We start from the raw sequence: 17823 nt of genomic DNA on the forward strand, positions 1-17823 counted from the left end.
TGTTGCATACTTTTAGACGGCAAAAGGAAATCGGTTCGATGTCAGACATGTTACATGCATTTGCATTCTCCATGGACAGCAATTTAACGGTGAAGATGTGAACGGATATGCGCAACAGTTGAATGTGAGGTGGATGCATGTGTGTGTGGGCGTGTAACTCTGCAGTTGTGCGCACTATTTTTCAATTTATTACGCGCACATAACAAAAGTTTATTGCTAAGCTTTAGCAGAGCGCGCTGCTCCTGTGACTGCCAACTGTTCAATGCTCATGGGGAATTTGCCAATGTGACGTGCCAATGTGTGCGTGCCGGGAAAATTAGCCAAAGACAGCCAAGACAAGGCAAAGCGATAGAGAGAACGGGAGAGAGAGCGGGAGAGAGCGACCGCAGGTGCTTGGGCTTTGTTAACGGATTTATGCAGCAATAATAAAAAGTTGCCAACTCTAACCGGAGCTGCGGAGAATGTCGCGCAAACCAAATTGATTTATGTATGTTGCCAACCAACAATAAGGCGAAACAATCGAACTATTGGCAACCACGATGCGTGTATTAGCCCAGAGATGGGGAGATTTCAAGTTAAAAACTTTTAATTTTCCAAATGTATTTCGGACAAACTTGATGATTTCGTTACACACATAAAGAACGCAGACCAACTGGAGAGTGCTAAAAACACACACACACACAGAGAAAGAGAAACAAACATAAACCACTGAGAAGTGAGAGTGATAGAGTGTGGGCGAAAGGGAAAGAGAGATACACAGAGAAAGAGATAAAGAGAGTGAGAAAAGTTAATGCCAAGGCAAACGTAAAAACGGCAAAATTATGACCAAAATGAGAATTTAATCGAAATACGTGAGCGGAAAAATGAAAATTTGACTGCAACTTGGGAACGTCTGCCAACGGAAGCAACGGGCGCAAGTTGCAGGCAGCATAAAATGCCAAGTGCATGCTCATGCAATTTTTATCACGGCCACAAAAGCAGCAGCAGCAAATGCAGACGCAACATTCAGCTAGTACGAGTACAACGAAGTACACGCGGATCGGAGTCGGAGTACGAGCTAACAAGATGTTGCCTGTTACCTGTTACCTGTTCACTGGTATCTTACTGCCGCCTCCTCCTCTACTCTGCTTATCTATGTATGTGCGTTACGTTGTACGGCACGGCCAAGGCAATTGCACAAATTAATGCCACTGGGCGCTGACTGTTGCTTTCCACTGCTGCCATCGTCATCATCAGCATCATCCTTGCTGGCTTGCTCAGCTTTAGCTGCGACTTCGTTCAGGGCACGTTCCTCATGCTCTCAAGTTGAAGCTGAACTGGCCAATACGAGCTTACACACAACAGACAGACAGACGGGCGGACAGACGGGCGGACAGACAATTCTCAAATGAGTCAACAGCAATAAAATTGTTTATTTTATTATCCAAGTAATACTTTGAACGCAGCAAGTGGTTCGCTTACATTTCTAGCCATCAATGGCTGCAACACAGCGTTAACTTCGGACAGGCTTTAAATGTTTCTAAATAAATTCATTTTACACATTCGATTTAGACACATGTGTTATTTATTAGTTATTGGGCAATTGAATATTCTTCAGTTGTAATTATCTAATTTAAAGCATAATTAAATCCTTTAATACAAAAGTTTAATTGATTTGATTCCTACGCCTAATTTGATGTTAATTTTGTTGTACTACATAATCTTAATTTTTAATTTCAATAAAGGATTGTTGCAAATGTTGCAACACCTTCATTGCTTAGTATATTACACTAAACAACCCTTCCAATTTAACGCAATTTATATTTTAAGTTTAATTTGATTAAACTTAGTGAGGTTAAGGATTAATTGATGTGAATGCTAGTTTTAAGGGACATTTAGTAAATTATTCATCTAATTTGATCTTAATATTTTTACATAATTTTAATTATTCAGTTTTTTTAAAGATTGCTGGATTTGTAAATAAGTATCACAAAAACTCATCCATCCTATATTACATTAAATAAATTTTTCATTTTAAAGTATTTCATATTTTAAGGTTTAATGTGAGCGTTGATTTAGTTGTCAAAGTTAAATTGATTTTTATTGGTTTTTATGACTTACTATATTCATACATCTAAATTTATATATATCTATATACATTTTTACATTTTTTTCAAGCATATTCTTGCAATACATTTGATTTAAAGAAACTAAATTATTATTTTTTTTTGTATTTCAATATAATATCATACAACATAAAAAGGCTTTTTATAAGGTTTCCTAAATTTATGCATTTCATTTTATATACTATAATTCCTAATTTACAATTTCTTACTTCAATCAGTTCTTACAAAGGGAATACTATATAATAACTTCTTCTATTTATATTTTGAGTGTAGATTTAGTTACCAGAATCATTAAATATATGACATTCCAATTTAATACTTTACAAAATTAAAATTGTAAAACCTTCATGTTTTTGTCGATCTGGCCACTTTATGCTCAGTGTAAAAAGAGATAAAGAGTAAAGAGCGTGTTAAGAGCCAAGAGTTAACATGAGTTATGCGAATTGTTGTGAATCGAGGGGCCGAGAGTAAAGCATTCGACCATCCGATCGAACGTTGCGACGGCGCGAGACAACAGTCACGTCACGTTCCTGGTATAAAACCAAATGCGACTCTTGTAATGCAATCAGTCAGTCGCCAGTCGTTGATGAAGAGCTCACGGTAGAAACCAAAACAAAATACAAGAAAAAAACAAAGTAAACGCAGCAAAAGAAAGAAAGCCGCCGCAGATCATAGATCACATAAATAAACTCAACTAAATAAATTCGCGTATTCTCGTGCCAAAAATCCGTATTTGAATCGAACCGGAATGTGTGCCCAGCTGAAAGTCTTTGGAGTCGTGGTGATGGTGTTGATGATGCTATTGGTGGCGTGTCAGGCGCGTCCCATGGATCTGTACGATGATGTCAGCGACTTCTTCGATGCCATCTCCCTGGACGATGTGGCGAACACTGGACGCAACACGCATCCCGAGCAATTCTGCATGATGCCAGCCCGTAAAGGTGTTTGTCGTGCCTTGATCCCCAGATGGCGATACGATCCGGAGCAGAAAAAGTGTGTGGAATTCAAATTTGGTGGCTGCGATGGCAACGAAAACAATTTCCCCAGCTACAAGACGTGCATGGCCACTTGCGAAGGCATGTAGAGGGAAATTTCGAAGGGAAATTTGATGGGAGTTCTGCTGGTCGGTGTTTCCGTTTCCGATTAGCCGGCGTTGCCAAAGGCGCATGCTTTTCTTTCACCCGAATCGAAGGCAGCATTTACTTATAAAACACATTCACATTCACACAAACACACACAACAACAACACACATTATTCATTAAGCAACTGTCTTGCAATATTTCTCTTAATATTTATGCAGTTTCTTATTTTGTAAGTAATTTCATGCATCATTTTCTATTGCTTTACATAAGGTGTTCAACACTTGCGTAGCTCTTAAGTTATTGTGATAATTATTCATGATGAAATAAAATACATAAAACATTTTTTATAAAACTAAAAAACCTATTTTATTATTTACTTTAAACCGATGGAGGATAGTTTAGAGTTTTGTTGTTTTCTGCAAAATATTAAGTTTGTTGTTGAATTGCAATGTTAAATGTCAATTTTAACTTGATATATAAAAACGAACTTCCTCTAAGCATATTTAGTAATCAAAACATTCCAAACAAATGAATAGACATATTTTTATTTATCTTTTTGGTAATTGATTGTAGGTAATTGGATAATAATTTTAAATATAATAAAGTATCAATACTATAATATTCTCATTTTTTTTATTTTATAAAGCGATCAAATTGAAAAAGAAATTACTTAAGGAATACTTTTGTATAGAAAAATCTGTAATTGGGTTTTTGGCTGACAATCTGGTATGTTAAGTATTCTATTGTATATTCTAAATGGAGTACTATATCAGTATACCAAATATAACCTTCAATATATCTGACAATCAGGTATGTTAAGTAAATATAGCATTCCGTATATCTGACACTCTGATATGTTAAGTATGGTATTTTTTGAATGCAGTACTATATCAATATACCAATAAAGCCTTTTTTCATTAATTCGGCATATTTTAAGTATAATACCGCACTGTTTTACTCTTATTTAAAATCGATAGTAGCTTTCGTACTTATTATTCCAAACATTTCAAATCAAAATTCCTCCATGTTTCCTCAGAGAGTCTAAATCTTTTTAAATTAAGTAGATTAAGTTAGATTTAATGATAAATTCTATTAAAACTATTTTAATTGTATTTTAATTCATTTCTACCACCGCAGAGCATTTAAAAGTCGAATAGTAACTCAATGGAAACCGCTGGAATTCTCCAGTAGTTTCTTGTAGTATTTTGCAATTACTACTGCTGACTATAAACACTTAGCACAACATTTAGCTAGCGATCTAATTACTTGTATACAGTGAAATAGGCTTAGCAAAAAACTCGCTTGTAATTGTGTGAAGCAATTGTTATGGCTTCTCAGCTGTCTGCTGCTGTCTGAGATCATTAACAACAGCCTACTATATGTAGATTAATAAATGAAACGATTATGCAAATCGAATTGATTGATTTCCAGTAATGCTGGAGGCTAGTCACAATGGACAATGGAGGAGAGCGATCGAGTCGCAGTGCAACTTTCATAGATTTCACTTGGAAATGGCCCAAGTCGAATGGCAAAAAAAAAAAAAAAACAAAAATCATTTCTTAGGGGCCAAAACAAACGGGCAAACAAACAGAAATAGAAAAAATTGTTGGCGAATAGCAAACAAAATGAGATCGGTAAGCAAACCAGATCAATAGCAGCAAAGGTCACACGCCAAAGATGACTGGCTCGATGACTGGATGGATAGATTGTCAATGGATGTCTAGTTGGGTCTAGGTAAACCACTACAAGACGTCAGCGGTAAAAATACAACCAGCAACAAGACAAACAGAGACGGACAGACAGACGGACGGACGGAGATGGACGTCAAACCGGACCGTGACAAGAGTAAACATAAACAATTGAAAGGTGCGAATTTATGTTAAATCGATTGGCAATAAACATAAAACATAATTTGTCTCTCTTTCTGCGCGAATCTCGTGGTCTTTGAAGCGAAACCGAAAGCGAGGGCAAACCTCAGGGCAAATGGGCAAAACAAATGTAACTCATTCATTCACTCGACCTGAGCTGAAGCTGCGGGCCAAACGCGGTTCAATTTGAACCCAATAACTAATCTGCGGGTTTGTTTTTCTTTTTCTTTGCGAACACACATACTATATGTGTTGGATCAATGACCGTTAGATGACATGAATATATAACTATGTAACAAAGATCACGTCCAGTTGTAGGCCCATTCAAAATGCGGGCTTATGTTTGCCATTATGCTCTTATTTCGTTTTCATTTTCTGCCATTTATTTTTTTGTAGTTTTTGGTTTTTGCCAATATTTATGTCATAATATTGTTGTTGGCTTTATTAATTCACAATGAGGCGGACTTTGCACAATAATTTGTAATTTACTAGCACCAAAAGGGGGGCGCCCAGGGGCGTTGCGAGGGGCCCGCATTTATTGCACTCCACACACGCACACACACACACTCATACACACATACATACATACATCAAGTATTTGGTCTGCTCACGTTTTCAGTCCAGTCGGGTCCGAAACCGAGTCCAACTCCAAATCCAATCAAGCTCAAGCTTAACTCACATTGATTTCGGTCTCCACAATAATTGTTGTTATTGTTGTTGTTGTTGTCTCTGTTTCTCTCACGATTTTCGTTTGGCGCATGCGCAACGATTTATTTTTAACGGAGAATTTTCGCAATTGGATTTTTGGTTGCGAACTTCGCTAAGCGAATTCTTATAAATTCTGGCAAATTCTTCACGTGGAATTGGTCAAGAATTCAACACAATCGTGTCTATTTAGCGTTGTTAGTGGCCAATTGCCAAATTGAAATTGGCAAAAACAAATGGCTTGAACAAAATGCGGGCGAGTGAAGTCAATAAACCGTTTTAACCTGCATAGCGGCCAACAACATTAGTAGGCAACAAAAACAACAACAATTCGGGGCACGCTAGGAAATTTGAAAACATTTGTTGTGTGTAGAAAAATTAATTAAAATGCGTTAAGCGCACCATCAACAACAACAACAACAACTCTCAACTTGTATGAAAATGCACAATAACAAATTTTCCGCGTTGAGCAGCAGCAGCAACAAAAACACAAACAACAAACAACTAATGAACAGCAAATAAATTTTGTTTAATGTTTTATGATTTTTTCTTGTTTGTAATTTTTTATGTTTTTGCTTTTGCCGTTGCAATTCATTTATTGAAAGCACGTAGCGAACACAAAAACTGCACAAAAAAATGCAACAAAAATATATATAAACAACAACCATAACAACAACTAAAGTCAGCCGACCACAAAGCGCCCCGCCCCCCTGCGGGTTTGTGTCTATGTTAAAATGTGACGACGACGACATCAGCGACAAAAGTCAACGAACTTTTTACGTTGGCAGTAAAAGTCCCTTACGATACCCTAACACACTTTTACGATAACAGGTTGCAAAGACGTAACTAACTAAAAAAAAGATATGTGTTAAAAACATAGATGGTATTTTAGTTAAAATGAAATGGTAGTAAGAGTCTAAGAAATTTCAAAATGGAAGGATTTGGGATATTAAAAAGTTGTATGTATTTTGAAATGAAAATATATATATATATATTTATATGATTAAATACAGAAAGATCCACAAAAAACACATTTCGAAAAACTATTCCAAAATAAATTACAATAAATTTACAACACAACAACTAAGTGCGACCCTCGAATTCGTGACAGTTTTGCTGATTTCAATTTAGATAGCAAAGAGTATATAATGTTCGGTCTACACAAGGGTCGCCAACCAGCGTCTTCTTCTTGCTAGGTTATTTATATTGTCGTTGATATTGGGGAAAACACTTACAGACATGACGAATGCATTGTTATTGTCAATGATATTGTTGACGTTGATGTTGTTGCTGTTGTTGTTATTTTTACAGCTGATAATGTAAATATGCATAATGAGGCGTAAATAGGCATAGGCATTATTGGAGGTAATTTCCTGTCTGCTCAAGTGGCTGCCCATCAATGCATCGAAGCAGCTGTCCTCATATCTAGCTCTAGATAAAGAGAAGGCAACAAAAAGCCCCCAACGCATGGGAATAACTTTTAAGTAAGGTGGAAAGTAGATAAGGAGGGCTTATCTAAAGACACGATATAAAATAGAGAATGGAAACATACTGTGAAACTTCATCAACTCGTGTTAATATTTAATTTATCGATCTTTTCCAATTGCTAAATACAATAATATATATTCATTATAACTAACATACACAATGTAAATATATATGTATATATTCAATTTTTGTTTTCTCTTTAAATTTGTAATTTAATTTATCAATAATATTTATATCGTTTTGCTGTTGTCTTTATTTGATTAGTACAATCGTTATCGGAGCTTAACTTTTTTTCATCCTCAACTATCTGAACTGTTTTTAGCGGTAGCAAAATATGTATTTTATTATTAATTATTATTATGTTTATATTTGTTGATTTCGTTTATGCTCTGCAGCCTAGTTCTATGTATTATCATTAGTTCATCGAGAGGATACTTTAACGTCAACGTTACTTTGTTTTTCTCTATTAGGTATCGCTTATGTTTCGACCATTTGGCTTGACGGTAATCAGAGCGGAGCGAGCCAGGCTCCCTCTCGTTTTTAGCTGGGATTACACATAATTTGTTAAGACATAGACTAAAAAAGCAAATAAAAGCGGAACAGCGTATGTGGATAAGTAATTGTAGGGAAGTGGGCGAACGTAGAAGAACGTAGAGCGTGGAGTGAAGAGTGGTCTTATATTAGCAGGCAATGTCTGTGGTGACACTCTTAATGCTCTCGGAGCTGAAGTGCACGCAACCGTATTTGCAGACCAGCGTCCACACATATGGAATGAAGAACTCCTCGGGCGCATCCTCCTCGACGTACTTAAACTTCAGATCCGGAAATTTCTATGAAAAGAACTCTTTTAATATAAGCAATAATTCAATTTAATTAGTTACTCACCCGCAGTCGATCGCTGGACCATTGGCTGGCGCCTTTCGATATCACCTCGAGCACCTCATTTACTCCCAATTCGCCACGTTGCTCTTGTACACGTTGCAAACGCGACGAGAAGAAGCCAACCACCTGCAGATAAAAGCAATTAATGTGAGTCATGAGTCATAAAGCAGATATCACGCTAACACTCACCATATCGATATTTTGTATGACATCTTGAAACGCATGATGGCTGCGGAAGCCCTCGAAGACGCTGCGCTTGTACAGCAGCGTATAGACAAGATTGGGACAATAGACCAACTGATTTGTAAGGCAGGAGTTTAAGATTTCCAACACCATGCGCAGCACTTCCTCCAGCACACTCAAATCCTGCATCATGTCCTCGGGCGTTGTCGATACATTCACAAAGACGGCACTATCCGCTGGCTCCTTCAACTGGGCATCCAGTCGTGTGTGTTTACGCGCCAGCGTCTCAAACAGCGATACCAGACGCTGTGCCACATACGGATGCAGTGATCGGAAGTGTCCGGACATGTTGGCCAATGCGGCCAGGCAATTGGTGTGCAAATACTTGTCCCGCATCTTTAGCATATTGTACTGAATCGTGCGTATGACAATCAGTATTAAAATGCCGCCCAGCGATATCTCCGATATGGTGCGCTCCGTGTACCAACTAATGTTCTTCAGCAGCTGGAAATGGAAGACGTTAGTAAAGGCATATTCTGAACCATATTCGAGAGCAACTTACAATCGTGTGCACGTTCTTGTTGAAGCCCTCGTCCTCGCTGAGAATGAGCAGCACAATGAGCGACATGTAAATGTGATGTGAATTGCTATCGGGTGCATTGTACAGCGTCTGCAGTATGGGTATCACCAGCTGCTCCAGATCCGGCTGCTGCATGACAAACCGATAGAAGCGTTCATTTCGATGCAACAGCAAGTACAGCAGCAACGTGGCCTGATCGATGGTCACAATGCGGCACAGCGTTTCATACACTGCGGAGAAGTCAATTTGAAAGGAAACAGCACCGCTGCTCTGTTTGGGCGAGTCCTTGGAGTCGGCACACCCAAACAAACTGTTACGATACGCATTGTCCTGGGCGGTGCAATGATTCGTCAGTACCAAGATCAACAGTAGACTCTGATTAGCCAGAGGATAGTGAGTGCGAAACTGTTGCGACAACTCGCCACCCGTGGCATTGGTCGTCTTGAGGACATCCTGTTGCTTGCGAAACGTGAAAATGGAGAGCAACGATTCGGCAATGCCAAAGACAAAGGAGCCCGCCGAACTGGAGCCGAACATGGTGTGCGGCACCTCAACCATGCGTGCCACGAAATGCAACAGCGCCGACATCAGCACATTGGCATGCTGACACTTGTAGATGGTGCGAAAGACGATCGATTTATCCGGGCTGCTCGGCTGCTGTTGCTGGGCAAACAGATGCACGGCCAGCAGCGTGATTAGAGTATTCACCGACTCCAGATGCAGATGGTAGGTGAACTCCTTGACGGGTATGACAACAATCAGATTCACAAGCGCATCAATGAATGTCTCAAACTTGGCGCCGTCCACAATGAGAGCGGCCAATGGTGGATTTTCGATAGCCTCTATGGCAATGGTTGCCGTATCCTGTTGCTGTTGTTGCTCCTCGGCGGCCTTTAGCAGCTCAGCGCTGGGCATGGCCTCAAAGTGCTGTAGCAGCTGAAACTCCGATGCCGTCTCGTTGATATATTTGATCAATGTACGTATGATAAAGAGCGCATTGAACGTCTGCCACACATGCATGTTGCTCTCCTGATCCGAGAGTGACAACAGCTCGGTGGCTTTCTCCAGAAAGACGGTAATGAGCGAGCCAAAGTTGCCTGTCTTCAGATTGTTGCCAATAAACGATTGGCATAGTGTCTCCAGCCTCGAGTCCAAACTCAGCTGATCCTGACTGCAAAGATTAACAATTGAGTTGTTTTCACCGTTGCTACTGTTTTTTGATGTTACCTGTTCTCGGGCATCACAATATTGTAGTTGAGAAGACCGTTCCAGAAGGCCTCATCATCGTGGGCAATGTGCTGGCGTCCCACAAACCGCAAAAGAAACTCATTTGACGCCAAGTCGGCATTTCTGCTGACGTTAATGCCCATATTTGTTTTTGTCTCCGCAAACACAATTCTCCGCTCTGTCGCTGCTGCTGCTGGTCTAGTGTCTGGCTTGGAGTTGCCTAGCGCATTTGTTGCCACTTGCCAGGGCACTCGGCCTATTTTCAATTCACAAATAATAACAATTCAACGAGTTGGCACTAGGCACGTCACCCATTTATTTGTATGTGTTTTTTTTCTTTCTCTCATATGTTTTTTGTGTGCGTTTCGCAACACTGCATATATCGCCGCAAGTGCTAACTTTGGTGCGATAGTTTAGTAGTTCATTTAACTGTACCTGTAGTTAAAACCGTACAAACCTTTAAAAATCTTAAACAGAACAATTTACATAATTATTATAAAATTTGCATAATTAATAAGTATATAAATGATCAACTGAAATTAATCTCAAAGGCAGCTCATTACAAAATAGTTCATTTGCTAGTTCGCAGCTCAGATCTGAACTTGCGCTGTTTTAATATTGTCCAGCACTGTTAAATAAAAGTGACGTCAATTGTGCTCCCTACAAGTTTATTTCGCCTACAGAAATCCGTTTCACACATGTTTTGCGCGGTTGAAGGCTGCTCAAATCGCAAATCAAAAAGCCGTTACTTTTTGTTTCCAAAGGATGCAAAAATGCGGCAGAGATGGGTGGAATTTTGTCGGCGAACGGATAAAATAAACACCAAACTAGAGAAAATATGTGTGCAACACTTTGTGGAAAGCGACTTTGAAAGGGATTTGCCTTATGAACTAGGAGTCTATAATAAACCCAGACCATTGAAACTGAAGCCGGAATCGGTGCCAAGTGTAAGCAACAATGAAGAAGACTTTGACTTCGAATACGAAGAACTAGAAGGAGGGGATGATAAGCAAGAAAAATCATTGGCACAAAGAAAACGAATTGTGGATGCTCTACTAACGGAATATGAGGAAAAACAAACCAATGAATCTTTGGAACAGGATGAAGAAATCACGGATGACCAGCCAACTGAGGAGGTTGTCCAGGTGGTGGTCGATGCTGACGCCTATCTCACAGCCTTGGAGAGGGAAAAGTGCGAAAGCTCACTTAATACGTAATTCAAATTATAATTAAATATATTTTAGCATCTTGCTGCGTCGTGAGAACTTTAAAATGAGCCTGGCGAATAAAAAGGACGCCGCGGAGAAGCAGAAACTGATGCAGCAATTGGAGGCGTCAAATGCTCGTTACAATAACCTATTTACCCAATTAGAAAAGGTATTTTCCCGACCACAAATTCATAAATTACAAAGCGGGAAACGCATTATGTGGCCAAAGCAGGATCTAAGAGATGCATTTACTCTATATGCGGCAAGTCCAACTGTCTATAGCATGCTGCTCCAGAAGAATTATCCATTGCCATCCACGAGAGCACTGTCACAAATGAACAACAGCGAGACCAAAGTCACACAAGATTCATTTGAATTTGAAGAAGGTAGCGAACTAATAGAAATTATTGATATAACACAACTAGATCACAATTACATTAATTAAACTAGTTTCAATTATTTTCTCATATTCTGTTTATTTAATAGAGTAATCTAGTCTATAGTCCGCTTGTGTTTCATATGACAAAAGTGATTTGTAAAAATAAAAAGAAATCAAATTTCGATAATAATGCGGTTTATTTGAATATTGAACTAAAACTAATACAAAACTTGGATACTTTCGCCCATAATTGCAGACCATTATTAGGCAATTATTTATCCTGTTGCTATTGTTATATGTTGTATTATAATTCTTCACTTAGTCGTTTCTTTTAGGGGGTTGCTTGTTTTGTTTAAAATTTAGAATTTAACTAAAAGATCTTATATGTATATAATAGGACTTGTTGACAGAGACGTTGAAAACATACATATATAGAATATACATTGGGATTCCATAGGATGCGCTCATCAACAACAATTCATTGCAACATCATCTCCATCCTGTCGATCATCATCATCCTTATCATCATCATGTTCATTAGTAACTATCACAATTTTTATTCCTTTTCTGTTGGCGACGCGTACACGTATATGTTTGTGTTTCTTGAGTATGTGTGTGTTTGTTTGTTGTATGTATGAAGAACAAGTAATTATATACACATTCAATCCCATCCGTCTCAAAATATATAATAATCATAATAATAATGTGAGCTCCTCGTCATTGTTGTTGCCATGTCGCTGCGCTATCGGTTTTTGGCTGATGATGACTTAAACATAAAGAAATATACACTACGATGTGAAATGAGAACTGAGAATGTATGGCGAGCGAACAGAGGACGACATGGCCAACAACAATACTATCCAACAGAAGATGAGCCTCATCTAACGACGTTTAAAGCTTGCGCAGCGCATTGTGTTTGTTGTGCTTCTTGGACAACAGCTGCTTCAGGCTGAACGAGGAGAGCGCAATCCCAAACAGAGCCAACATCGTTGCAGATCGGGTCACCACACGGTTGGGCGCCGACGAGCTGGTGGTGAACGCATGGCTGCTGTGTGTCGAGGCCTGCGCGGACAGCGGCGGTGCCTGCAATTAGAATGATAACGAGATAAGCCAATTAAAATCAGATTAAGATATTGTAAAACATAGTTAGGGCTAGATTAAATAGATTTCTAAACCAAAAGGAAACATCTTAACAATAAACTCGGAACTAAAGAGAACGAAAAGAAAGATTGTTCCAGATCATAAGACTATACTAATTAACATACTAAAAAGTAGAAAGTAATAATAATGTAATAGTATTATTATATTTGTATAAATACATATTTTAAATAAATTTGATTAAGATTGTAAATAAAAAAAATTAAAAAATTTTTATCCTAAAATATAGTTAAACCTAGATTAAATAGACTTCTCAACCAAGAAAACATCTTAACAATAAGCCTAACTGATAATATCTTAAAACTAAAGAGAACAACAAGAAAACTTGTACCAGTTTTTTAATATTTATAAAATTATATAATAGTATGTAATATAATAGAATTATTATGTCAAATATTACAAATATAACCTTGCAAATAAGGAACTCAATATATAATTATGGAATCAAATTGATTATCTTAATACTTTGGATTATAATTTTAAAAAAAGATTAACGCCTAGTAAAACATAAATGTAAAATTATCCGTTAACTTTCTATTCCCAAAAATGTTATTGTAAATTCACTCGCTTATCGTCTTGAGACAGATAATACTTGAAATAATATGAAAGAGATTAAGACATCAGCACCAGGTTAATGCGAACGCCTTATCACAGCGTACATTCCTATTTTTATAAATGTCAAACAAACAAGATGGCCTATTGCCAAAAAAAAAGTCTAAAAGCCTCTTTCTACTACGCAGCAGAAGTTTGCGAATTTACCCGTTGGCAACGGCAAGTTCAAGTGCCTCCTTCAGCCCCCTCTCCCCTAATGGGATCGAGACTGATTACCCCACCACACACGTTCCCACGTTCATTGAACTGATAAACAAACCGAACAATTGAAATCGCTGTAAAGCGTATTCGACATGCCAGTGAACTTGTAACACCTGTTGATAATATTGATAATGCAATAATATATAATATATTCTACTACGATTCATTACTATTAATGGCAATCCCCCCAGCAACAGCAAATTTAGTATAGGCCTCGACTGTACTTTGTTGTAGTTGTAGTTGATTTTATTGCAATTGGAACAGCTTTTGCATTCCTCAATGAAACTAAGCAAAGACGCAATAGCTGCGAGCGCGTGGCACGTGACGTCAGCTGCGCACACTGGAAAAAGGTTATTGAAACTACTGCGAAATAAATTGCAGCGTTTGTGTAGAGTTCAGAAGGTGACTCGATAAAATTGAAATATTCTAATCTAACTTGAAGATACCAAATTAACTATTAGATTGAGAACGGATATTCAAAATATTTATAAAAACAATTCAAAATAAAACATATTATAATTTCATGAAAGACACCAAGTACTTTCCAAAAATGTACTCGACCTTGAAGATAATTAATATTACAAGCGTAACAAATAGATCTTGATAAGCTTTAAGTTAATCAAGTTAAAATTAGGTGTTTGATATTACGAATATTTGCGATTGAAAACAATCTTGATAAGCACACTAACAATCTAAATAAGTATTTCAAGGAAATCAATTTAATTGCGACTCGATACAAAAAAAAAGTGATATAACGATTGCAATGAACACAAGCTTAGTCAAGAGATCTCAATATACGAAATAATTTTATGACTTCAACAAAAACAATCTTCATAAGCATTTTTAGGTCAAATGAAATAAAAATAATTACTAAGTCGAAATATAATAATGCGATTCAGCAGTTTTCCCATAAAATACCTGATATGAGTATAATAAATCTTATATACGTAAGTAAAATACAAATGCAAAAAATATGCGTATTTAAATTTGTGGTTTGGCAAGGCTCGCCAAATAAAACGGTGAATTATTTTTAGCACCGCCGGCGCCGCGTTGCCTTGCTTCAATTATTTTGAAGGGGGGCAAACAAGTTTTGTTTGTATTTGCGCCTTTCGCTTAACTCCCGCACCACTGTGCACCGTGTGACATTGTCCGTAATTACTTTATCAGCTGTAGTAAGCAAACGGTAGCCTCTCATTTGTAACTCTCACCGCGTTGCAACTTGAGCTGCGAGATCTTGTTCATCTTGTGACGCACTTGGCTTGACCCGTTTTCCTTATTACTTTCAGCAGATTCATCTGGACTATCTCTCTCAGCTCGCTGGTCATTGCTCATCATGCACTGGACGCGTGGCCCGCATCAACAATTTTGTAGAATAGCGCCCGACCGTCAACAAAAAATCCAATGTTTATAAATAAATGCGACGTGTTTGGCAATTTTTGACACTCATTTTGATACGCAAATTTATTTGGCATAACAAAACAAAAAAGATCCAAAATCGTTCATTGCGATTGCGTTTGCTTTGCTTCCGTTTCCCTTTCCTGCTTGGGTTCCGTTTTTATTTCCTTCTGTCGCTTCTGCGCTTCAATGCTTTGGAGCAACTGCATCACCTGATGCGTATTTGGCCGGCTGGCAACTGGAGCGTTGCCAATGTTACGTCTATTGCTACGCTGTTGCTTTTGGGGACGTATTAGGCGTGACTCCGGCTGTCGCTTCAATGCATCCAGAAAATCCGATGGACTGGGTCCTAAATAAGACGCGGGCTCTGCTTTTGTTTGCTGTTTCTGTTGGCATAGTGTGGATGCTTTTTTGGGTGCAGCCTGGAAGACAGATGCCTTTGGAATGTCAAGAGCCCGCTTCACTTGCTCGGTATTCCCAGCGAGTGCCGTGGGATCAAAGGAGATGGAGAACTCTATGGAATCTATGGTGTTGCTGTTACTTGTGGTAGTTAATATAAATGGATCAGTCTTGATTGAGAGATTCGACGTTAAATCGGGCATTGAATTGGCAGCTGTTGTTGTAGCTGATAAGGGTTTATCAGTGCTGGATACAGTAGTGATCTTTGGACTGTTGCTATCTGCGTCGATGCACATATTTTCAATCGGCGCCAGCTCAAGAATTTCATTAATCTGGATTAAGCCATCTGTTTCTGGATTCGAGTTACTGGGAATGTTATCTGTTGCATGCTGGGGCTCCGGCTCCACTTCCGGTGCCAGTTGTTTTAGAAGTTCTTTAATAAAATCATCATCATCATACGGATCCAGCGAATCCGTCACATCATCAACCGATTCCGGCCGGACAACCACTTCAGCAGGTGAATCTTCCTCGTCGGAAGACACTTCATCGTTGTGCGGCCACAAACAACTGCGTGCCTCGCATTTCAGTATTTGCTCCTCAAGGTTGATGTAAAACCATCGCAATTTATGGTTTAATCCCTGACTTTGGCAATCCTCGCAAGAATCACCTGGCTGCAGTTTGTCCATTCTATAGGTAATGTGGGCGCGAGTGTGCGTGTTGCGAGGGAATTTCTCGAAACGTGTTTGGGAAAATTACGCTACGCACAATTTCCCTTCAATTTGCATATTTTTTGCATTTGCCAATACTTAAAATCCGGTTGTGTTTTTCTTTTTGCTATTTAGCGAATGCTCACCTGACCGAAAGTTAAACGAAATGCATATAATCCGATATTAGTTGTTTTCATTGTCCGATCAATCAATTATTATCTGAAAAGCAAACAAAATTTCAGTTTCGAGCGCAGCCCAGCTTACATAAGAGGAAATTGATTTTTCCTTTTTTTTCATTCGTTCAGAATGTCAGTGTGAAAGTCGTCAGCACCTGCTTATCAAAACTTACATAGTGTGAGTGAGTAATTTGAATGCGATGCCCTCTGCCGACGTCTATTCAATAATGCAGTTCCGAGCGTTCTGCGTTGAGATTGTTTAATGCATTAATTTAATTTGAAAAAAAAGCAAAAATTCTCTCTAGCAGCATGCCAGGGCTGACAGGGCTACAGCAGGAAAGAGCAGATGGTTGGCAGAGTGACCGTGAATTAATTTCCTAATACACGCTGATAAAATATACTATTTTTGTATTACTAGATGGTTACACTCGAAACTGAATAAATAGTTGAATAGTTTTTATTGCAAATTGTTCTAAAAAAATAGAGTCCAATAATAGGATATTTTGGATTGGAATACAGCATTCAGTCAGTTTTTTTTTATTAGAACATCCATCATTTGCAAAATTTAAGAAATTTATGCTACATTTGTTTGTGAAAAACAAAAACACATGAACCCATCTCTACCACAACCTGTCACCGTTTCGTTTTGCCCAGTCCGGCACCACCATCTATTTGTTTACATTTTATCAGAAATAAAGGCATGACAACTGCAATACCAGTATAGACAAAACGTGCTGCTATTATTGAAGTTTGGATACAGTACACTCTGTTTTAATTATCTTACGTAAGAAATTTACTTCAAATTCAATGTTAAAACCCTTATTAATTTTTTTCAAACTTCTACGCAAACGATATTAATTTCATTCGATTATCGAAAAATAACACGGTTACCAACACTATCTTTTCTAGTCGGTGATTTGCTGCTGATACAATTTCATAATACGAGAGTGTGCATTCATTGTTCGCATTTTTTGCAATAATAAATTAAAATGGTTCTTTCTGAGGGAGTCAAGGAACGTCTGGGAGTGGTTGTGGATATCGTGCAGACCACATTTCACTGGGGATTTGTGCCCATGGTCCTTTATTTAGGTAAGTACTTCTTGCACGTGTTGGGGATAAGCACCACAAGTGTAATCTATTGATTTTGTATTAACGATTGTTTTTTATTTAAATAGGATTCTCCAAGGGAGCTGAGCCTGGAATGCCTCCACTATCCCTTCTGAGTCTTCTGTGGCAATAGATACACACATATTTATTTCATACCGAGTATGATTGCGAGCGGAAACAAACTCAAAATAAAATTGACAAAATGTTGTTGTTGATTGCTTGGCATTTTCAAAGCACTAGTACCTTAAAGAGAGCTAGCGGAAATAAATTTCTGTTCAAATAATATTAAAATATTTGGTGGTTCACATACAATTGTTTTAAAACTGTCTATTTCGTAGAACTAATATAAACGGATAAATT

At 38.1% G+C, this 17823-nt stretch overlaps 6 protein-coding genes across 7 annotated transcripts; 3 read left to right on the forward strand and 3 right to left on the reverse strand.

The window, feature by feature from the left end:
- The first annotated feature begins 2666 nt into the window (after nt 1–2666).
- On the forward strand, nt 2667–3545 carry LOC117568857 (PI-stichotoxin-Hcr2e). Its single transcript, XM_034249737.2, has one exon. The coding sequence runs from the start codon at nt 2854–2856 to the stop codon at nt 3187–3189; it is 336 nt and encodes a 111-aa protein (XP_034105628.1). The 5' UTR covers nt 2667–2853; the 3' UTR covers nt 3190–3545.
- Nucleotides 3546–7331: 3786 nt separating this feature from the next.
- Nucleotides 7332–10605, reverse strand: LOC117570324 (dymeclin). The gene is made up of 5 exons (XM_034251865.2): nt 10122–10605; nt 8877–10065; nt 8321–8818; nt 8135–8257; nt 7332–8079 (listed from the first exon to the last, which is right to left on the reverse strand). The coding sequence occupies exons 1-5, from the start codon at nt 10262–10264 to the stop codon at nt 7930–7932; spliced, it is 2103 nt and encodes a 700-aa protein (XP_034107756.1). The 5' UTR covers nt 10265–10605; the 3' UTR covers nt 7332–7929.
- A 115-nt stretch (nt 10606–10720) lies between these two features.
- Nucleotides 10721–12130, forward strand: LOC117570327 (52 kDa repressor of the inhibitor of the protein kinase-like). Its single transcript, XM_034251873.2, has 2 exons — nt 10721–11313; nt 11366–12130. The coding sequence occupies exons 1-2, from the start codon at nt 10820–10822 to the stop codon at nt 11772–11774; spliced, it is 903 nt and encodes a 300-aa protein (XP_034107764.1). The 5' UTR covers nt 10721–10819; the 3' UTR covers nt 11775–12130.
- LOC117570329 (uncharacterized) lies at nt 11887–16697 on the reverse strand. The gene is made up of 3 exons (XM_034251877.2): nt 16530–16697; nt 16327–16399; nt 11887–12791 (listed from the first exon to the last, which is right to left on the reverse strand). The coding sequence occupies exons 2-3, from the start codon at nt 16375–16377 to the stop codon at nt 12600–12602; spliced, it is 243 nt and encodes an 80-aa protein (XP_034107768.1). The 5' UTR covers nt 16378–16399; nt 16530–16697; the 3' UTR covers nt 11887–12599.
- On the reverse strand, nt 15113–16320 carry LOC117570326 (uncharacterized). The gene has a single exon (XM_034251872.2). The coding sequence runs from the start codon at nt 16157–16159 to the stop codon at nt 15179–15181; it is 981 nt and encodes a 326-aa protein (XP_034107763.1). The 5' UTR covers nt 16160–16320; the 3' UTR covers nt 15113–15178.
- A 470-nt stretch (nt 16698–17167) lies between the features above and the next one.
- Nucleotides 17168–17754, forward strand: LOC117570330 (mitochondrial import receptor subunit TOM7 homolog). Of its 2 annotated transcripts, XM_052005402.1 has the most exons (3): nt 17168–17445; nt 17532–17637; nt 17671–17754. In XM_052005402.1, exons 1-2 carry the CDS (start codon nt 17346–17348, stop codon nt 17594–17596), a joined length of 165 nt encoding a protein of 54 aa, XP_051861362.1. In that variant the 5' UTR covers nt 17168–17345; the 3' UTR covers nt 17597–17637; nt 17671–17754. The 2 variants fall into 2 exon arrangements, with proteins under 2 accessions (XP_051861362.1, XP_034107769.1); XM_034251878.2 differs by having other exon boundaries at nt 17169–17445; nt 17532–17754.
- Nucleotides 17755–17823: the final 69 nt, after the last annotated feature.

Source organism: Drosophila albomicans, chromosome 3 (assembly GCF_009650485.2).
Source record: "Drosophila albomicans strain 15112-1751.03 chromosome 3, ASM965048v2, whole genome shotgun sequence".
Lineage (NCBI taxonomy): Eukaryota > Metazoa > Arthropoda > Insecta > Diptera > Drosophilidae > Drosophila > Drosophila albomicans.